At 49.4% G+C, this 22,006-nt stretch overlaps 1 protein-coding gene across 1 annotated transcript; it reads left to right on the top strand.

Moving 5' to 3' along the window:
- The first annotated feature begins 276 nt into the window (after positions 1-276).
- Positions 277-21,786, top strand: LOC136576161 (angio-associated migratory cell protein-like). The gene is made up of 12 exons (XM_066575233.1): positions 277-406; positions 2,506-2,688; positions 7,185-7,337; positions 9,056-9,175; positions 9,437-9,576; positions 9,828-9,972; positions 10,134-10,217; positions 10,459-10,574; positions 12,392-12,495; positions 14,901-14,991; positions 17,509-17,663; positions 19,405-21,786. The coding sequence occupies exons 2-12, from the start codon at positions 2,544-2,546 to the stop codon at positions 19,478-19,480; spliced, it is 1,329 nt and encodes a 442-aa protein (XP_066431330.1). The 5' UTR covers positions 277-406; positions 2,506-2,543; the 3' UTR covers positions 19,481-21,786.
- Positions 21,787-22,006: the final 220 nt, after the last annotated feature.

Consider the following 22,006-nt stretch of genomic DNA (forward strand, 5'->3'; position numbering starts at 1 on the left):
TTCCCATTTACAGTAAGAGGGACCCCGAGTTCTCAGTATAATTTCTGCACTTATTCTGAACTTTATAACACCTTTCGGCCCCAAAACCCCAAGAATGTCTGTAAAACACTACATCTCCCAGGAAGCACCGCGACGAGCATGCGCCCTGCGCCTTGTTTATGTGCCCGAACTACGCTGTCACTCTGACTTGCTGAAAAGGATTACTCTTCTGATTGGTCAACGTCTGAAAGCGTGTGATTGTATTGGCTGCGGAGAGGCCCGCCCCGGACTCTGTCGGCTAAGGTTTGGTTGCACGGTGCTCTCGGAAGGAGGAGCGCCCACGTGTGTCAAGCAACAGCTCCAGGCCGGAAAACATCGGAAGGGGTCCCTGCCCGGCGCCGCAATCACTGCACTGCTACACTGTACCGTAAGTGCCTTCATCCAGCTTACTGGCTCTGGAGCAAATATGGCGCTTATTGGTGGCCGCACTGCAACCTGAGGCATGTAGGGGGGGGGGAGAGGATCACGCGGTGGGGGTCAGATGAGAGTCTGGCGTCCCGCAGGGTCCGAGGTGGCGGCTGCCTCTGTTGTGCCCTGTCATAGGATTTATTTGGGCTTCTTCACAAACACCAAAAAAACCTCCACTTTTGCAAGTTTGTGTGATGGTTCTAAGATCACTGCTTGCTGTCAGTGACTGGACGCCTCCCTAATGACATCGGGAGGCAGAAACCCACAGCCGAGGATTTATTCCAACTGCATCCCCTCTGGGAGGTAAATAGTGCGGATGGCGGACTGATACATTGTAACGGCACAGGAGGGGGACGTGTGCTGCAGATGTGTGCAGCTCAGAGGAGTGTCTAGACTGGAAGCCATTGTAACAAACCCTCAGCGGTGAGAACGGTCAGGCTTTTAGAGGTTTCCTGCCTCCAGGCACAAGCAAAGCAATCTTCCAGTCACTGACAGCAAGCAGGGTCAGAAAGTAAACAGCAACGACCTCATGTATCAAATCTGTCTAATGAGAACGCTGCTGCCCATAACAACCAATCAGAGCGCAGCATTCATTTCATAGACTGCTGTGGTATAACGAAAGCTGCGCTGTGATTGGTTGTTATGGGCAACAAAGACAGTTTCCCATCTGAGGGAAATTTTGATAAGTTTGCCCCAATATTCCTATTCACTGACAGCAAACGGGTCCTGGGAATGATGAGGAACAGAAGCTGAAAGTACATTCATTGTCAGTAACATCCCTCCCCCTAGAAGGAGTATATATATATCCACATCCACTCGTTGTCAGTAACCCCCCGGTGTGTCGGCGGCCGTGATGCGCAGTATATTAGTTGCTTCTGCCCCGTCTTCTAGGCCTCATTCACCGACGGAGTTTCCCCTTGGTCTGGCATATTCTCCGCAGGGCCCGCCGCGCTGCAGCATCGCATTGGATGCAACTTGCATGCGACACGTTTTATTTTCCACACGGATTTTGAAAAGTGCGTTGCAAAAAAAAAAAAGTGTTACCGCTGTGCACGGCGTTAGGTTCACCTGCTGACCCTCCACATCGGGGGTTCCCTCGGACGGCGTGACTCAGTTTTGGGCCGGACTCTTGTTCGTGACGCCCCGCTCTACCGTATCGCCTTGAAAAGACCCTGCAGAGATGAAAGCAACGCTAAAAACACTGGAGAGCGGAGAACGAGCGACACGGAAGTAAATGGCGCAATGGCAGCCTGAGAGATTCCCTACAGACTTATCGAAATGTATCCATCTTCAACCAATTGTGTGCGGCTCGCACCAGTCGTGGAAGGAACCTTTTACATGAGACAGCCTGTCGGGCGCCAGGTGATAAATGTAAACGCTGTCCAAGAGGGCGCTCCACCCGCGGGTAGGAGTCTGCTATACACAAGCAGCAAAGTGTGACGACGCAGCACTGAAGAGTGACGACCGCGCCCACCTCCCCTCCCCCTCACCCCCCCACCCCCACCCCCACCCCCACCACCTTACCTCTACCAGCTCTCTACACGACCCTTACTTTGGGAAGCCTTCATCCGGAGTAGGTGTGACTTCCTGACAGCAGATGCTGTGGAGATAAGGATTGCGCAGTTGGACTTCAGGGAGATAAGCCCCTTCCAGAGGGGTCTGGCGGTGGTCTAGTCCCTTTATTAAAAATGCACGCATGCTTGGGTGTATGGGCGGGGAGGGGGTGGAAAAGTGGTAAGCTGGCAGCTCTGTAAGGCCGGACTCACGGGCATAAGATTGCCGTGTGCACGTGTGATACGCGGTAATTCGCAGGCAATCAAATATGTTGCCTTGCGCAGTTCCGCTCACATTTCCGCGTACGGGCGGCGTGTATACGTGTGAGCCCATTGTTCGCTGTGGGCCTGGAATTACATTGCGTACGGGCGGCGTGTATACGCACCACTGCGAGGCGGCAGAAATGGAAGCAAAAAAAAAAAATCAAGGCTGCGCCTAACCGCGTGTGTGGGGTACGGTTTCTCTGTCGCTCTCATCTTGACATGTTCCTTCTTCTCTCGCCAGCGCTGACTGTCACCCTGTGTCCTGGTAATCGGAAGGCGATGGAAGGAGCGGGCGCCTGCAATGGAGGAGGGTCTGGATCGGCCAGTCCAGAGCCGGAAGAAGGGGCCGCAGCCGCCGTGGACTTTCATGAGGATGAAGAGATCATTGAAGTGCTGGAGCTGAATGAAGGCGAACCGGACCCAGGTAGGTGGTTGGGGGCGGGGCCTCTAAGAAGAAGGGTTTGTGCAGCCGCCTTGCTGTGTATTACATGCGCGTGAAAAGCGTGCGTAATACGCAGTAAAAACCCGCTTGTGTGAGGTGGCCTTAATGGGAGCCCATGCTGTGGAGGACATGGCGCTGACTTTTTACAATCCTTGTGCTACGACCAGGCGGTTCGGACCAAAACGGAAATCTTGGTTTTTCTTACCAAAGCACGTTGCCCAGCAGACTCGGTTCAGGTCCCTTCCGCTGCTCTCCAGAGCCCTGGCGCGGTTCCCGCGGTCCTTGGATGCCCACACAGGATCACTTTCTGCTTAGGGGATACATAAATAGCGCCTCCATGAAGCGATGGCTGTCATTGGCTCTTCGAGCGCTGCACTGCTTGGCTGAGCAGCGCTCGAAGCAATGGCTGTGATTGGTTCTTCGTGAAGGCAGAATTTATTGATTGGCTGAGCCGCGGCGCTCAAAGAACCAATCACAGCCATTGCTTTGTGGAGGCGGGATTTATGAATCCTGTAATCAGGAGGAGGAATGACCGCCAATGCTTAAAGGGGTTGTCCCGCGAAAGCAAGTGGGGGTATACACTTCTGTATGGCCATATTAATGCACTTTGTAATGTACATCGTGCATTAATTATGAGCCATACAGAAGTTATTCACTTACCTGTTCCGTTGCTAGCGTCCCCGTCTCCATGGTGCCGTCTAATTTCAGCGTCTAATCGCCCGATTAGACGCGCTTGCGCAGTCCGGTCTTCTCCCTTCTGAATGGGGCCACTCGTGCCGGAGAGCTGCTCCTCGTAGCTCCGCCCCGTCACGTGTGCCGATTCCAGCCAATCAGGAGGCTGGAATCGGCAATGGAACGCACAGAGCCCATGGGAGAAGACCCGCAGTGCATCGTGGGTGAAGATCCCGGCGGCCATCTTCGCAAGGTAGGTAAGAAGTCACCGGAGCGCGGGGATTCGGGTAAGTACTATCCGTTTTTTTCTTTAAACCCCTGCATCGGGTTTGTCTCGCGCCGAACGGGGGGGCTATTGAAAAAAAAAACCCGTTTCGGCGCGGGACAACCCCTTTAAGTAGAGCCGGCGGTCTTCTTTTCCCACCGTTGGCTGCAGGTAAACTTCCTCCCCCTCCCTTTTATCCAGCTTCCATTGAAGTCTATGGGAGCTTCCAGTGTATGGAATGAATACATTGGAATCCAATGCTTCAGATGGTCGTGATTTTTTTTTTTGTGCAGCTAAATGGCTGCGGTCGTGCGAATAAGGCCAAAATGTAAGCGGTGTTTAACCAAGTTCGGTTTGTTCACACAATGGCGCACAGACTGCGGTTTTGTCATGCGTAATTTCCACACAGAACATTCACTCTACGTGCCACGTAGAGGAGATTTTAAGAAATGTCACCCAGAAGGTTTGGAATTCTGCTGCGCGGGATCTGCAGACGTGACGCACGCTGCGCGGTTTATAGCGTTAACATTCAAACAATGGCGCGAGTGCAAAGGTTCACATTATATACAGCATACACAGCTCTGCTACATGCGTGTGCGCGCTCACATATCTGCATCTGGCTTGTTAACCCTTTAACGGCCGCAGATATGACTTTTGATGGCTGCTGTTTTAAGGGCTTTATTCTGCAGCATTTTCAATTCCCGTCTCTTTAACCCTTTACGCAGTCAATCTTTGACTGAGCTTCATAGCCATTCTAATACACCGCTATACTAAAGTATCTCAGTGTATTAGGTGAATGATAAAGTGTGATGGTATTCAGGTCCCCTCGTGGGACAAAAATAAAAGTATTAAAATGTTTAAAAAAAATAAATATGTGAAAACCCCGCCTTTCCCCCTTTTACTATGTAAAAAAAAAAATCACACATTTGGATATTGCTGCGTTCGTAATGACCCGGGGGAAAAAGTTAATACGTTATTTAACCCCCTCAGTAAACGCCCTCTCTAAATTTGGTGTTGGTGTTCTCGCACCGCCTGCAGCATTAATGTAACATTATTTATACCGCATGGGGAATGCTGTGAAAAATAAAAACCAGAATTGCAGATTTTGTTAGTTTTGCCTCTAGAAAAAAATGGAATAAAAAACAATCAAAATGTTATCTGTTCCCCAAAACTGAGTAAATGAAGACTGGAGGTCAAAACTAAACCCCGAAGAAGTCCTCGATGGAAAAATAATAAACGCTGCGGCTCTTGGAATGTGATGACTAGAGATGAGCGAGCGTGCTCGTTTAGGACAATTACTGGATCGAGCATCGCTCTTTTCGAGTAACTGCCTACTCGGGCGAAAAGATTCAGGGGGTGCCGGGGCTAAGCGGGAGGTGTTAGGGGGGAAAGAGAGAGAGCTCCCTCCTGCTACCCCCCACTCCACCCCGCCTCGAAAAAAGCGATGCTCGATCAAGTAATTGTCCTAAACGAGCACGTTCGCTCATCTCTAGTGATGACACAAAAGCAAATCTTCAAAAAAAGATTTTTTTTTTTTGTGTACAAAAAAGCTAAACGTAACAAACGATTAACTTTGTGTCGCCGGAATCGTGCGGCCGGAGAGAATGTCGCAGGATTTAGTCTGCACACGGAACGCCGAACAAACGAAATCCGAAAAAATTGAAGACTTTCTTTCTTTTCCCCTTAACCCCTTGAGTGGCACGCCCGGAAAATTTCCGGGACGAGCTCCACTGCTCATAGCGACATAGCCCGGAAGATTTCTGGGCTGTGTATCACTATGGGAGCTGCAGAGCACAATGCCACAAGCTGTGACAGTGTGCTCTGCCTGCACAGACCCACAGAGAACAAAGCAAGGGCTTTGAAAAACCATCAGAAGATATTGCCGATATGCCGGCAATCTCCTGCTTTGTTTACAGGTTGCCATAGAGACCATCGGCTTGTCAGAAGCAAGCCGATGGTCTCTGTGGCAGGGAGAGCTTGGTGCTTGGCTGTCAGAGGACAGCTAGGTACCAGCTCTTACAGCAGGGATCAGAGAAAACCTCTGATCTCTGCTGTGTTAACCCTTTACATGCTGCAGTCTATGTGACTGCAGCATGTAAAGGGCTGTGACTGCAGCATGTAAAGGGCTGTCACCATCGGACCCCCGGAATTTGATCAGGGATCCTGATGGGTCCCTGTGGAAGTCCCCTAAAGGGACAAAAAAAAATTATAAAAACACTTGTCTCCCATTACTTTGTAAAAAATCAAAAATCAAATCACACATGTGGTATCCATGCGTCGTAATGACCCAGAGAAGGAAGTTAATGCATTATTTAACCCCTTAATGACATGGCCCCTTTTTCTTTTTTCCCCATTTCTTTTTTTCCTCCCCCCTGTTTAAAAAAAATCACAACTTGTCCCGCAAAAAACAAGCCCTCATATGGCCATGTCAATGGAAAAATGAAAAAGTTATGGCTCTTGAGACGCAACTGCAAAATTAGTTGAAATTCAATGATTAGACCATTTTAAAAAACCTGCCCTGGTGGGCACGACAGGGTGGTAGGAAACCCGCCACTCAAGGGGTTAAATGAATAAGTTCCACAATATATTACAGATTACCAAAATGATGCCATTAAAAAATCCATGTCTCGCGACAAACACGCCCTCATACGGCTCGTCCGACGGAAAAATAAACAAGTTGTGGCTCCTGGAATGCGATTTATGGAAAAAAATTAGGGTGTTAAACCCTGGTTTTATTAACCCTACATCCCACATACAAGTGCATTAATACATGAGCTGGTTATGGCATCTGTGGTCCTGCTGCAGGCCCTCTGATCTGTGCTATTGCCTGTCCCTGTGTGTACAGAGGAGGACCTGCACCCCGGGGGGTGGGAGTGATCCCCGGTGTTATATGCTGGAGGGCACTGGGCAGGAGAGCAAGGAGGACGGTGCAGATGATCGACCAGCGCACTGCTTGATCATTAGGGCAGTGGTCAGGGGTGTCTGGATCTATCAGACCCCCCTGCCTCTGGACAGTGAGGCACAGATGACTTTCAGTTTACTGGACCGAGTTGCTATGAAAAAATCTGTGGCAGCAACATGAAATTCTGATGCCGATTTTCATTGAAGTTCATGCTGGAAATATCTGGCCTGGATTCAGCCTGTGTGAATACAGACCTGTTAGACTTTGGGGGGGGGGGGGGGGGGGGGGTACTGAGACCACTTTCACTAAGCCACACCCACCTTTCAGAAAAGGAAAAAAATTCTAAATGTTTTGCCCAAAACAGACACACAACAAAACTGTAAACTTTTTTCTATCTTACAGAATTCTGGCCAAATGCCCTAATAGATTCCCCCTTTGTGTTTCATTTCCTGAACATTTTCAAGACCTCTGCTTGCTGTCAGGGAAAGAGAACATTGTCCTTTACGTCCAGAGTCATAGGTGGCCATGTAGGGCGGGTGGAGGTGTCAGACACAGTCGGGTTTCAGCACCACTTCTGTCATGGTGACTGGTCTTGGGATGTGATGATGTCTTCCGCTAACATTTCTCTCTGCTCCTCAGATGACCTCGCCAGCGACATGGAGGACGTGGATTTTGCAGATGAACCAGAAGATGGAGAAATGGGCGATGAGGAATGGGAGACGGAAGATGAGGGCGTGGAGGAGGGAGCTGACCCGCACGACGACAGCGAGCTGACGTACTCCAACCACACCGGTACGTGCCGGGACCGCTTTACACACTCCCAGCCGCCTCCTTGCTGACAGTTTCCTCCAGTCCCAGCTTTGTGGAAGTACAAGTTCTGCATCTTTCTAATCCTCTGTTTTCAAGATCATTGCTTGCTGTCAGTGAATGACCTGGGGGAGCGGTGCTGTTTACATCCAGAATGCACAGGCCTCTTTAATCAAAGCGGTCTTCTCACGCGGCCGAGCTTTCCACGGGATTCTGTCCACGTCTGAAATGGCGAGAGCCCCGCGGAAAGATGGAACTCAAACAGGTTATCATACAAGTGATTTTTCAGTCAGACTGACGGTCCGAGTCTCGTGGAAGGAGGTGATGCGGCTCGCGCCAAGAACCTCGGGGTGCAACTTGCTCTGCGCCGCATGAATACGGCCTGAGGGTTCGTTCATACAGGCGGACGCAATGTCGGTCGGGGAAACAGTAGCTGATTTCGCTGTGTGTTGTGCGCGTTGCCTGCGTATTTATTGCTGCTCTGCGTATCATCCGTTTTTTACACGCACAAGAAGGCCAATTGATGTCCCTGGCTACATGCTAGAAAACGCAGCACACGCATGTAACATCCGTGTTTGCTGGTTTTCGTAAGCTCTCATAGACTTTAATGTATCCATCAGATTTTCTGCGTTTGGCCAGTAAAAAATACGGACAGAACACGGACAGGAAATGCGCTGGTATGAATGGGCCCTCGCAGTAAGATGTCCTTGTTGCCCCGAGCAACCAATCACAGACCAGCTTGCATTTTACCACAGTAGGTTAAGAAATGAACGCTGAGCTCTGATTGGTTGCTAGGGGCATGCTCTGATTGGTTGCTAGGGGCAACAAGGCAGATTTACTGCTAGACAGTTTTGATAAGCGAGACCGGTATGATGTCTCACAGCTGAGGGTTTGCTGCAAATACCACAGATCTAGACAATCCTTTGTGACACGCATACAGTAAACCGCTCCCCTGTCCTGGTAGTTTGTGTGTCATCTGGGAGTCGATATCCCCAAGTGTTCATATCCAGTATTACACTAATGGTTGTCCAGGGAGGTGAACACCTAAGGCCGCTCTCACACCAACGGGAGCCGGCAGCGGAATCTGGCCCTGACTGCGTCCGGCCCCCCCGCGTACCTGAGTTATCTTTACTGCGGATGACCACGGACCCTCGCTGTCGGTCATGCGAAGTAGAGATTTTTGTAAATACTTGTATATCCCGCGCCGTCGCTAGGTGATGATGCGGGTCCCCGCAGCCCATCCTCTAGGTCGGACGGTTTCTATTGACATCGATGGAAGCCGTCCACGCGGAATCGGCACAAGAAGAGAACATGCTGCGATTTTATTTCCACTTGTGGAAATCGCAACCTCCATCCGCTCTGAGCAGATATGCGAATGTTCTATCTTTTATAATGAGTGCGGACCACCGCGGAGATCGGCCCTTACTTGGGCCTGCGGGGCCGAGACCTTCACTTCTGACCCCAACGCTGGGTCACATGGTGTAGCCCCTCTCTGTGCCCATCACATTGTGGCGGGGGGAACGGCTGTCTCATTTTAATAATGGAGCAGCCCCCTTCCCAGTCTCTGTTGGCCGGGCACAAAGGGGTCTACAGCATGTGAGGCGGGCCGGAGTGGGGGTCCCGGTAAGTCCAGGTAAGGATTCCCCCTCTCCGGATGACCCTTCTGATATGTCTGCCGGCTGTCTCCACTTTTCTCCCATCAGATTCTGTATTTTGCGTCAGTCTGGACCCCAAGGACAGCAATCTGGCGGTGACGGGGGGAGAAGACGACAAGGCCTGCGTGTGGAGAATAAGCGACGGAGAGACGCTGTTTGAGTGCGCCGGTGAGTGGGGTGTATGGTGGACTCTTACAACGGGGGAAACTTACTTAGGCATTTCCTGCGCCGGGTTCAGTACCATATCCCGGCAAAAGCGCAAACTTCCTCATGTACTCCACGCCTTCCCGGCTCCTCTGGGTATCTGCACAGAAGGCCGCGTGCACACAGCCATGTTGGATCTTGCAGTTATGGCGTATACATTACTGGGTTAATCTGTAGAATCCTGTGTTGGGCCACATATAGTATACAGTCTGTTAACGGTTTCAGGTCACAAGGACTCTGTCACCTGTACTGCGTTCAGTCATGACTCCACCATGGTGGCTACAGGTGACATGAGCGGTCTCATCAAGGTGTGGAAGGTGGAGGACGCACAGGAGATCTGGTCGTTTGAAGTGGCTGACCTAGAGGTAAGAGATTATTGTACATAGAGGGCGGTATTATAGTACATTCTTGTACATAGGGGGTGGTATTACAGGAGTTTTATTCTTGATGCCCGTGTGGCTTCAATAAAGAGGAAATTCCTTTAATTCTATGCATTGACATATTTGGGTACTCTGCTTTGCGGCTCCAACACATCATTTCCTGCTGGAGTTCTATTCTTGTATGTGGGGTGGCAGTATTATAGGAGTTGTATTCTTGTATGTTTGCTTACTTGCAGTGGTTGGAGTGGCATCCTTGTGCCCATGTGTTGCTTTGTGGGACAGCAGATGGCAATACCTGGATGTGGAAAATACCCAGTGGGGAGTGTAAAACTTTCCAAGGACCCAACTGCCCGGCTACCTGTGGACAGTTCTTACCAGATGGTGGGTATAACTTGATGTTTCTTAGGCTAATTATCATAGTTTTCTATAAATGTTTTTTCTTCTTCTGTGTTTATATATTTTATGTGTTGCAATAGTTCATCTCTGCAGCTCAGATTCACCTTCATGTATCGGATCTTTAACTCTTTGTTTTTGTGATAAAGGCAAGAAAGCGGTTGTTGGCTATGAAGATGGAAGTGTGCGGATTTGGGACCTCAAGCAGGGGAGCACTCTGCATGTCCTGAAGGGTAAATATGATACATCGCTGTACTGCAGCACTCCTAGTGGACTTTTGGTGAATTACAACATTAAACTGGAACTCCTGTCTAGTTTTCTTGTTTAACCTCATGCATAACTTCTTCATTTTTTTTTTTTCGTAGATAGAACTTTCTATTAGATATCCGATGCTGCGGCTTTATTTCTTCCTCTTGCTGATTGCAGTGTTGATGGCTGATCACCATTTGTCTTCCTCTGTGGCTTGCTCTCTAGGTACTGATGCTCATTCTGGACCTTTAACGTGTGTGTCCTCTAATGCCGACGGCAGCCTGATTCTCACCGGTTCTGTAGATTGCGACACCAAAATGGTGAACGTGGTCACTGGGAAGGTAAGGATTTCCCTCTGTCAGCTCGGTGTAGTGTAACCGTAGAAGAATTACAAGGCAATTTTGGTAAAACCCCTTTAATTACCTGTTCATAGAGTAGGTGATAAGTCTGATCACTGCTGGGTGGGTGCAGCGAGCTCAGTGATGGAAAAAGGGGGCAAAGGATTCCCATTCTCGGGATTGGTGGGGGTTGCAGCAATGAGACCCCCACCGATCAGACTTTTGTCACCTTTCTTGTGGAGAGGTGATATAAGTTGATTTTGGGAGTAACCCTTTCAAGGGGTTGTGCCAATATGCACAACTTCTTTCAAAACGCTGGGCTTGGGGTAAATGATAGCCCCCCCTCACACCAAGCTGATACTGCTGAAGAAGGCTTATTGTCAGCAAGCTACTACAGGGGAAATCTAGTACTACAGCATGGTCATTCCCATGGATGACTGTCCTGTAATTACAAGGGCTGCGTATGGTCAACCCAGATGGGAGTCTCACACATCAGCTCTCCATTATAGCCGTAGAGGAGGGGGGGGGGGGGGGGAGACCAAGCAGGGGCCCCTACTTATAACATTGATATGCCCTAACAGCTCATATGAACAGGGGATGCCATCTTCACTCCTGCAGCATAATGAGCGCGTTGTGTGAACAAAGACTTAAAGGGTCACTAAACTTAGAAAACTCCTGACATGTCAGAAGTTTTGACCGGCGGGGCTTTGAGTCCTCAGACCTCTACTGATCGTAAAACTAAGCGGCGAACGTACTATATCGAGCGCTATGATTGGTGAGACTCGATCAGACACCGCTTCAGATGAGCTCTTCTTCTACCCCTTCGTTTTAGTGATCGATGAGTGGGTCTCAGAACCAGGACCACCGATAAAAGCTCCTAACACCTCAAAAGTTTTCTAAAAGTTTAGTTACACATTAAAAAGGCCCCCTGCCTCTCCTGACACGTCTGTTTTACTTGTATTCTTCATGAAACGACTATTTTGCCTCTTTTTCCGTATAACTCTATTATATTGTGCCGTTCCTCTGTTGCTCCTCCTGAACATTTTGAGTAATATGACAACTAGGTGTTACCGTTCTCCTTGTTGTGTTCCTACACTGCCGGCACTAATTGGATAATGTCACATTCTGTAGGTAACGCCCAGATGTCAATGTATTCATACATTTCTAGGAGATCTAAGTGCAGATGATCCAAAATCGTTATTTTTTTGAAGAATACAGATCTTGTATATAAAACAAAAAATCTGTTTGTGTCCTACACACATCCACAGTTTTGGTCCAACTTAAGTGAAATTTTGCATGATTGTTCTTCAGCCCCCGGCGACAAATACTGGCAGAATTAAAAATTGAAAACTCACTGACTTCCCCTGTAATTTTAGTTGCCAATAGCAACCAATCACAGCGCAGCTTTCTTTTTTTCTTTTTTTTATACTGCGGAGGAAAACTGAAAGCTGCTCTGTGATTCCAGGACTCCTATTCATTACATCGCTGTGTAACACGTGGGTATATCGCCTAGTCTGTACTAAGGCGGACCTTTCAAGAGAAGTGACGGGTCCTCCTAAAAAAAGATTGTCTTATGAACACCCATTCTGTATCTAGTGCTTCTGCGTTGGAGGGGCTCCTCCCCTGGCGGACCTGATCCGGACGTGGATTGCATTGGTTCATGGAAGTGGTGAAATGTCTGACCCATCTTGGTTTCCAATCATTGGGGGTTGTTTTAAATTTAAGAATCCCCCCAACCGATCTCTGGGGGTCCGCTGCTGGGGCTCCTGTGATGTATGTATTGCAGTCTGTTTTAATAGTCTGTTACTCCATGTTTGTAGGTGGTTGGTGTCTTCCGGACAGAAAGTAATGTATCCAAAGCCTCTAAACGGGAAGAAGGTGAAGCGGAGACCAATTCTGTGGAAACTGTTGGATTCTGCAGCGCGTAAGTGACTAGCGGCCTGAGAGGATAAAGGGCTTCTGGTAGACGCTAAGGCTGGGTTCACACGGGGCGTATTCCCGGCGGAAATCCTGCGGTTTGGCCGCAGCAAAAACCGCGAGATTTCCGCCGGGAGAACCGCCACGGAAAAACCCACGGTGGCTTTGAAGCGGCCCGGCCGCTCGCTTTTCCGCTGCGGCTGGCGCTCCCACAGAGGAGAGCGCGGCCGCGGCGGAAAGAAAAGATAAATAGACATGCTGCATATTCTGAAACCGCTGTAATAAAGTTCCATTAACCGCTCCTTAGATGATGGGAAATGTCTTCAGAGTTTAGTAAGGAAAGCCTTTGTTACCTGTATGCAGCTGGGGAGAGAAGTCCGGTGTGTTGTGGGGCCGACCATGTTACCTGCACCTCAAAAGCATCTCCAGAATCTGCCCTTTCCTTAGTGTTGCCCTCATCCATTCTCGTCCTGACTCCTGTAACTTTCTACTGAACGCTCTTTTCACTAAACTATCGCCTCTCCAATCTATACTGAGCGCAGCAGCCAGGCTCCTCTTTCTGTCCTATACAGATGCCTGCGTCGGGGGGTGGGGGGGGGTTTGCCCTCGTTGCCTGGGGGAAGGGGGGGGGGGGGTTTGCCCTCGTTGCCTGGGGGAAGGGGGGGGGGTTTGCCCTCGTTGCCTGGGGGAAGGGGGGGGGTTGCCCTCGTTGCCTGGGGGAAGGGGGGGGCTGCCCTCGTTGCCTGGGGAAAGGGGGGGGCTGCCCTCGTTGCCAGGGGGGGGGCTGCCCTCGTTGCCCGGGGGAAGGGGGGGAGCTGCCCTCGTTGTCCGGGGGAATGGGGGGGGGGGGCGCCCTCGTTGTCCGGGGGAATGGGGGGGGGGGGCGCCCTCGTTGCCTGGGGGAATGGGGGGGGGGGGCGCCCTCGTTGCCTAGGGGAATGGGGGGGGGGGGGCGCCCTCGTTGCCTGGGGGAATGGGGGGGGGGCGCCCTCGTTGCCTGGGGGAATGGGGGGGGCGCCCTCGTTGCCTGGGGGAATGGGGGGGGGGGGCGCCCTCGTTGCCTGGGGGAATGGGGGGGGGGCGCCCTCGTTGCCTGGGGGAATGGGGGGGGGCGCCCTCGTTGCCTGGGGGAAGGGGGGGGCGCCCTCGTTGCCTGGGGGAAGGAGGGGGTGCGCGCCCTCATTGCCTGGGGGGGGTTTGCCCTCGTTGCTCGGGGGAGGGGGGGGGGTTGCCCTCGTTGCCCGGGGGAAGGGGGGGGGGCTGCCCTCGTTGCCTGGGGGAAGGGGGGGGGGGCCCTCGTTGCCTGGGGGAAGGAGGGGGGCGCGCGCCCTCGTTGCCTGGGGGAAGGAGGGGGGCGCGCGCCCTCGTTGCCTGGGGGGGGTTTGCCCTCGTTGCTCGGGGGGAGGGGGGGGCGCTGCCCTCGTTGCCTATTCACTACAGAATATAATATATACTCGATACTCTCATCCATAAAGCTCTCCACAGTGCTGCACCACCCTGTATCTCCCTCTCATCTCTGTGCACCCTGCCAGAGCTCTCCATTCTGCTAATATCAGAGTAACCTCTTCCATACTTCCATCTCCAAGACTTCTCCCAAGCTGCACCAGTTCTCTGGAATGCGCTACCCTGGACAATTCTGTTACGCTTAACATTAAGTTTTATAAATGAGCCCTGAAAACACATAGTAACCCTTCGACATCCCCTAATCTAACTCTTTATCTGTTTGCCCATCTGTTACATTTTCTGTCAGAACCTGATCCCATTGTATCCCCACATACCATACACCCCATTACACCTCATATCTGTACACACAGCAGCTGGTGAGCGGCTCATACAGCTTCATATATGCAACACTGTTTATATAAAAGATGTCTGACCATCATACAGAACAAGCACTGCTACATCTTGAGTCCTCCTGTTTCCTCATAGATTGTAAGCTCTTGGGCGCCCCCCTCCCTTATTTTCTCATAGATTGTAAGCTCTTGTGCCCCTCTTTTGTTGGTTTAATACTGTATATAATGTCTGATGTGTACATCGCTTCGGCATATGTTGGGGCTATAGAAATTAAGGTGATCATTAGATCATTAGAGCGCTGCTTACAGATAACTAAGGGGTGTTTTTACTAAACTTCAGAATGCAGTCGGTGAAGCTATTTCCGGGAGTTCCCGTTTTGCTTGTCTTGGTACGTCTTGCATTCCGTCGCCTGAACTTTTTTCTGTTCTTACTATGATCACCATAAAATTCCGTTACTCTGACACCCCTCCTTTTAGTTAATCCTGATAGTCTGGCATGTAACACAGTTTGTCTTCTGCTGGATTATCAGAGCACTAGTCTGCAGGATCCGGGGACCTCTTAGATCTCTTGGGTAGGTTTCCTTTCCTGCAAGCTCCTGATGCTCTCCTGTCTTTGCAGGCTGCCTCTGGCCGCAGTCGGTTACCTGGATGGAACTCTGGCAGTTTATGACATCTCAACACAGACTCTGCGACACCGGTGTCAGCACGAAGTGAGTGACCTCTGACTACACCTCCTGGACCCTTCAGGCCTGGCGAGTTTTTGATGCTTGTAGTCGCCCTTTTGGAAACTGCAGCACTATAAATGTTGGTTTGTGCCGTGGGATTGCCGTCCAAGGATGTAAATTGAATGCCCCCCCAATAACAGCCGCGAATACAGGATTTTGTTACTCGCCATTAAATCCTTTTCTCGGATGTTCATTGGGGGACACAGCACCCACCCATTCGGGGACTCGGACGTTTCTCTGTTCTGAGCTACCCCCTTCACTTCTTCATTTTGTCAAAGATTGTTTCAAGTTATATACTCAGTTAGCATTTGGGCTTTTCCCATTCCTCCTGCTCGTGTACAAAGTGATTTAGCTGAGTGACTAGAGGAGGGGTATAGCTGATAGGAGGAGTCAACTCTCCCTTTGCTTCGTGTCGCCTCCTAGTGGCAGCAGCTAAACCCACAGAACATCCGAGAAAAGTAACAAAAAATCCTGTTTTTCTGATACAAAGCTCAAAATCCCCTTTACGGAAATGATTTGAAGCTGCCACTAGAAGGAGCTCTCTGTTGTTAAGATCATTGTATACGCAGTATGAAGGGAGCTCCCTCTAGTGGCGGCTGCAGGCATCCAGAACTTTGTTTTAAATGTATGTCTATGCAGGGGGTTTGGAGCTGTGTGGCTTGATATAGCTGCATCTCTCAGGGGGTTATCCAGGCTGCGTTCACATCGTTATTAAACCGAGAAACAAGCGGGGTATTCGATGACCACAAATATCATCAAATGCCCAATCCTATAAGATGGCCACACAGCAAGAAAAACGCCAAGCAGAAAAACTATCATGCCATAATATGAATAGAAATATCTTAATTGTAATTACTAACTAGTAAAAAGGATATAGTCGTGATGGAACAAATCCCAAAGACGACCCTCGGTGCGCGATTCCATAGTCTCATCTCATGTCAGAAGGCAATGAATACAGATCGCACCCAAATGACGAAAATGAATATACAGATAAAGCGCCAGTGCGAAGGAGATGCCAGCAGGAGATGACCAGAAACGCAGAACTAAAGTGCATGGGCAAGAATTCTAGTAAATGGACTTGACCCATGCAGAGGGAATCTGGGAAGCCCCACGCACATATCTGCACCAACCGTTCATAGACACAGGAAGCTGGGTGTATGTAGTTGAGAAATTGGCACACTGCCGTGATCACCGTCGGGGTTATGCCCCCGGAGTATGTGCCACCATTCACTTCCAGGACCGCATCATGTGACCAGTCGTAACTACAGACGCTAGAAATGGAAGCCAAAGTAATGCAGGCGAGTGCAGGGACCCCAGAGCATACATCAAAAACCATACTAATTTAACATTGCATGTCTACATCTGTGAAGGCATTACCTATACCCAATACATCTAGCATGTGTCAGTCGCGATGGCAGTGTGGCATGGTGGCGACCATGCAGAAACAGACCTGGTGGCTGCTATTTACCTGGACGCTGCATCCTGCTATGCTATCTGGGAGTCATTCCTGTGAGAGGGTTTGGGGTGTGGCTCCTTCTGCGCTACCTATCAGCAGGTATGGAGGCCTTTATATTCCTACCCCTATCTTTCGCCCTTGCTGTTGATTCAGTTCAAATAAAGGAAATTGTTGGAGCAGGTTATAACCTCCGTCCTGGATGAAAGCTTTCCACATTCAGCTAGTTTTTGGTTGTTTTCCCTTTTTCTTAGTCTTTTCTCAGCTTCTTACATCCCTCCAGGTTACTCTTCAGGGAAAGTCAAGTCCTAGGTGAAGGCTGTGGGTCCGTCCTTACCAGGACGACTACCCCGTTTTTTAAGCACTGTTTAGAAAGCGACAGGCTTTTTCCATCTATCGTGCCTGGAGTGGTGTGATCTATTTCTGCATAGTAAAGTGGGTGCTTTTTCTGCTTTGTTGTGAACGCCACCCTACGCCCGTGCTGGCGTGGCGCTCTTGTGCCGTGCAGACACGATACCATGATTTTTGAGGATGCTTGACATACAAGCCCTAGTTATGGGTAATTTAAAAAGTCAGTTCAAATAGTGTTCAGGCAGCTAAAAATGCTCTTTTGGAGAAAATATTAATATAAGACCCTGTCTTATTTTCATGGAAACTGGGTTATGAGTGCATTCCCTGCATCCATGTGAATAGGTCCAATATATCACATGTCTTCATATGGGGTATGATTTGTTTTCATTGCCTTCTGACACGGGATAAGACTATGGGATCGTGCACCGGGGGTCGTCTTTGGGATTTGTTTCATCATGACTTACTAGTTTGTAATTACAATAATTTTGCTCATTTTTTGGTGTGTTGGATGTTTTTGATGCTTCGTGTTCACGTCCTGTTTGGCCCACGTATCTGAATTATTTAGATTTCCTTGGGGTAAACGCATGGGTGGTGAAGCTGCGCTGTCTCTCTGCGCCCTTCGTGGGTGGTCATGTGACCCTAGCCTTGCATAGAGCGATGATGGGTGGGGTGTAACGTCTGTCCCCTCTGTCCTCTAGTCCGGCATCGTGCAGCTTCTGTGGGAGGACAACTCGCCGGTGGTCTACACTTGCAGCTTGGATGGGGCTGTCAGGCTCTGGGACTCGCGATCAGGAAAGATGATCAGCGAATACTTCGGCCACACCGCCGAGATTCTGGACTTTGCACTTAACAAGTGAGTAATCGTCCCGGACAGAAGAGTCACCGGTAAAGGTTTATGTGAAGCCTGCGGATGTATGAAGAGGAAAGTACCAGAATGCACCTTTTATGAGCGGGGAGTGGTTTGTGTTGCATGAAATATGATGGCTGTTTCATATTTATTGACCACAAAACATTACATTGCAGACTGATGCAAAGAATAAGCAGCTCACTTTACAGCCTGCAGTAAAATTCAGTCTAGATCCTGATGATCGACCCGTGGGAAGCTGCAGTCGCACTTTGATCACAGCTTTTGTGCAGCCTAAAAAGGATAATTTTCAGCAGGACATAAAAACGATCCAGATAGGGATCATACCCGCGCCTCTGCTGCTCATGGCGTAAGAGCAGTGACGCTGGACACACGCAGGATCGGTTATGATCCCCGTTAGAGCGTCCGCATGTCTCCAGCATTGGAGGACGGCTGCGATCGTGAACTCCAGGCTTGGCCGAGCTGACTTTTTTTTTTCCCCCTTTTTTTAGGGGATTCCTCCCCCCTGCGCCCCCTGCTGAGCAGTAAATGATAGTTATTTTGCAGTGTTGGGCTACATTCATACGAGCGTGAGTTTTGTGCGTTGCGAGGTGAACAGAACTCTCACGTCAATCTAATGATCTCCATCGTTATTTTGATGAGCTGTATTCTCACGCGCTGCATGTCCTTCCTGGACTCTCGATGAGGTCTGGCGCACGCAGGCGGATGTTTGCTCCGGAGCTGGTGTTCCGCGTCAGATTCCGCAGCCATAACCCTCCATAACACACTATGGAAAGCGTTTTTTAAATTTTTTTTAAATTTCATGCACACGAATCGCAATTTCCGCTCGCAGATGAAAAATCGCAGCGTGCTTCATTTTACTGCGGTTCCCGCACACATGGCTTCCATTGACATTGTGGATGGGACACGGATTCCGTGGGAAAGCAGGAGTTTAAAAAACCCCTGTACTGCGCTTGTGCTTCGGCCGCCAATTCCGCGCACAGGTACGCAGGGTCACCGCCGTGGGCACGGGCCGATTCCGTGCGGGATATCCCATGTGGAATCCGTGTGTGCCTGTGGACATGAGGCCTAAAGGGAACCAGTCCGCACGTTGACGTGTGCGCTTCAAAAGTTACCTTGTCCACCCTGCGCCAAACATACGGCTTTATTTTTCCAGCACCTCATGTAAATATCGGGCCAGACCAATTTGTGAAACCCTGTACCCCTCCCCCAATGCTACCCCCTACTCTGCAAGCGTTTGGACACATTCACCACATGATTACAGCCAAATGTTGCCCAAACGCTGTGATCTCGGAGCCCGACGCATACGTAGTACATCTGTCCTTGTGGGCGGATTACTGTCTCCCGACTGCACGCGCCGAGGTCACGGTGCTGGCGCCAGACTTTGGCCACGACTTTGATGATATTTCCAGGTCACTTGCAGAGTGAGGGGCGATGTTTGGTCCGCTGGACAGTCTGTGAGACCCTGCGTCACGCCCCAATCACCCGATACTTACATGCGGCATCAGAAAAATAAAAGCTGCCAGTTGCGGGTATGCTTGGCACAGGGTGGGCAATGAGATAACTTCTGAAATACGAGTCGGCGGTGTCTAAGCGGAGTTGGCGAATTAACAGGTGCAAAAAATGGTGACAGGTTCCCTTTAAAAAATAATAATAAACTTCTTTCTTTCTTTCTAATCTTTCACCATGACGCAGCAACAATGTATCTTCACCTTCTCCTCTGTTTCAGGGACGCCTCCATTGTGGTAACCGCCTCTGGGGATCACACGGCGAAAGTATTCTGCGTGCAGAGACCCGACCGCTAGGTGCATCTGATTCTCCGTCCGCTCCCCATGAGGAGCAGACCCCCTGCTGGGCGGCTGGAGCTGTTCTATACATGTTTGATAGGTGTGGATGTGTTGGAGTTCCCCGTATGTATGTGGATAGAACGCGGTTGTCTGCTCACATGAACTCATTTTTCACACTATCTATAAGAGTTTCTTTTGGGGTTGGGGAGGGAAAAATGTTAGCAGTTCTTAAAGTTACAGGCTATGACTTAAGGGCATCCACTACTGAGACGGTGGAAGCTCTCGGCCAGACACGGCTGAGGGCATAATGTTTATAGCCCTTTATGAAGCGACAGGAGAAATATATGTATATTTTAGTAAAATTCCTTTAATCTGACTCTTATGGCGTTTAGGGTTCATTTCGAGTCAGGGCATGCAGGGACTTGTAGTTCTCAAGGGCTGGGCGCTTCCAGGAGAGTCCAATATAACACAAAGTGTCTGAACCCGATCACATTTCGTTTTTTGTGAAGCAAATCGGCGATGAAATAAACCTTCACAGCGCCATCTGTTGGAAGGTAGCGGCGCATGAGTCACATGGTGCAGCAAGGCCAGAATACGCAAGACCTACTAAAAGTTTGGATATTGACTCCTAGAGCAGCGAACTTCCAACGGGTGACACTGGAGGATTATTCTATCGCTCATTTGCATAGCTTTTTTCCCAAGGAGCATTGCATGGCCTATAAGACTCCTTACATCCTGTGATGCTCTCCTCAAGGAGAAACATTACCCCCTGCACTCTTGTTGAAGAAACTGTTCTTTCTTCTATCTGAGACTGAGATGCATAAACTAATGCCAAAGAGCATCCATCACGATCCTGCTGTGGGTCCCGCTATCATCTTTGAGTCTCTCTAAAATAAGTAGAAGTCATGTAATATATATATTTAGATCAAGAGGCCGGCCATCACAATGGGTGGGACTTAAAGGGGTTGTGCAAAGATGCACAATGCCTTCCAGAAATCGGGGCTGGTGGGGAACGGTTGATCACCTGGTGTCCTGCTTTCAGCACCCCGGGCGACCAGCTGGTTTTGCCAGGGTATGCCTAGGCCAGCTACACATTTCCCAGACAGCGACCGCTGCAGGGGGAAGTGTAGTATTACAGGACAGCTGCTCTTATGAATGGTCGTCCTGTAGTACCAGGATGGGAGCCCCTCTTACTGATTGGCTCCCCTTTCTGGGATCCTTCTCTATGACGTTCATATACTCTAATAGGACATATGAACAGGGATTGGGATCTTTATGCAACCCTTTTTAAAGGGGCTATCCACTGTCCAACTTATAGCTGTTTTGCTGCCAGAAGCAGACTGCTCCATACATTGTGCAGTGGCCAGAGTTGGTACTGCAGGCTCATTCACTGCAGTACCAACCTGGACCATTGAACAATCTACTGTGCTGTCTGCTTCCTGCAGTAAAACTGTTAGAAGTGGGGCAACTTCATGAAGTGCTAGTTTCAATCTTTTCCTAATTTTTTTAGGAAGTTAACTGGATTAATATGGGGATAAAATATATATATTTTGTAAACTGATTTACTCAAAGCACGACGACCGGGAGCGAGGCTGGATTTTTAACTCTTCCATATAAGGGCTCTTCACTCGCTTGCTGCTGCATTTATAAGGCTTGGCATCTGAACCCAGAAATATATATATATATATATGTATGTATAATGTGCAAATCAGTATATCTTCAGGAACCGCTGTTGGAAATTGTGGTTTATTGACATCCTCTGAAAAAAAGTATAATGCCTAGATCATAATTTCAGTGCCGCCTTATTGGGCAGAAATGTCGCATCACCGGCCTGATTTTATATATGTGCCCCAGTATATACTAGTACATAGCAGAGTAACCTGTTTACAATATAGTGGAGGCATCGGACGCCTTCTCCGAGCTCCGGGTTCTCTCTTGACTTGCCCCTTACCCCCCAAAAAGTTGGATGCTGGCGGGAAAAAACGTTAATAATTCCCCGTCATCACTGTTTTTCGGTTAAAAAAAAAAATGTAAATTCGAAGTGAATGCCGACTTGTGATTGGCCTGACTGCTGGGGAGAATGGCCGCCTCTCCTGTCTGGGCAGCAGAAGCACTTACCTCAGCCATTCTAAGATGAACATTTCAGCCAGCGGTTGAAGCCACTTCTTCTGTTTTTCTCTATGGTTTCCACAGAGGGCTTCACTCCTCCGATTACGCCTGTGATCCCGTCGCAGAGCAACGAGCTCCACTGGTTATTTATACGACTTGTATTACTATGTGTGAACGTTGCTATAGACTATTAAAGAGGAAGCTTTCTTACAACAGCCATTCGTCTTGTCTTTAGTTTCAAATTTCTTTTGTTTGGTCATGGGTTTGGTGATGATGGGACTTTTTTTTCTTTTTTTTTTTTGTGGATTGCACCTTATTACAGTAGTGTATCTTACTGCAGCATCACTTATGGAAGATTGGCATGGAAAATGCCAGTCTTGCATAAATGTTGCCCAAAATGTATATATAAATCAGGCCCCTTGAATATCAACTATT

The sequence above is a fragment of the Eleutherodactylus coqui genome, chromosome 8 (genome assembly GCF_035609145.1).
Source record: "Eleutherodactylus coqui strain aEleCoq1 chromosome 8, aEleCoq1.hap1, whole genome shotgun sequence".
NCBI classification, from domain to species: Eukaryota; Metazoa; Chordata; class Amphibia; order Anura; family Eleutherodactylidae; genus Eleutherodactylus; species Eleutherodactylus coqui.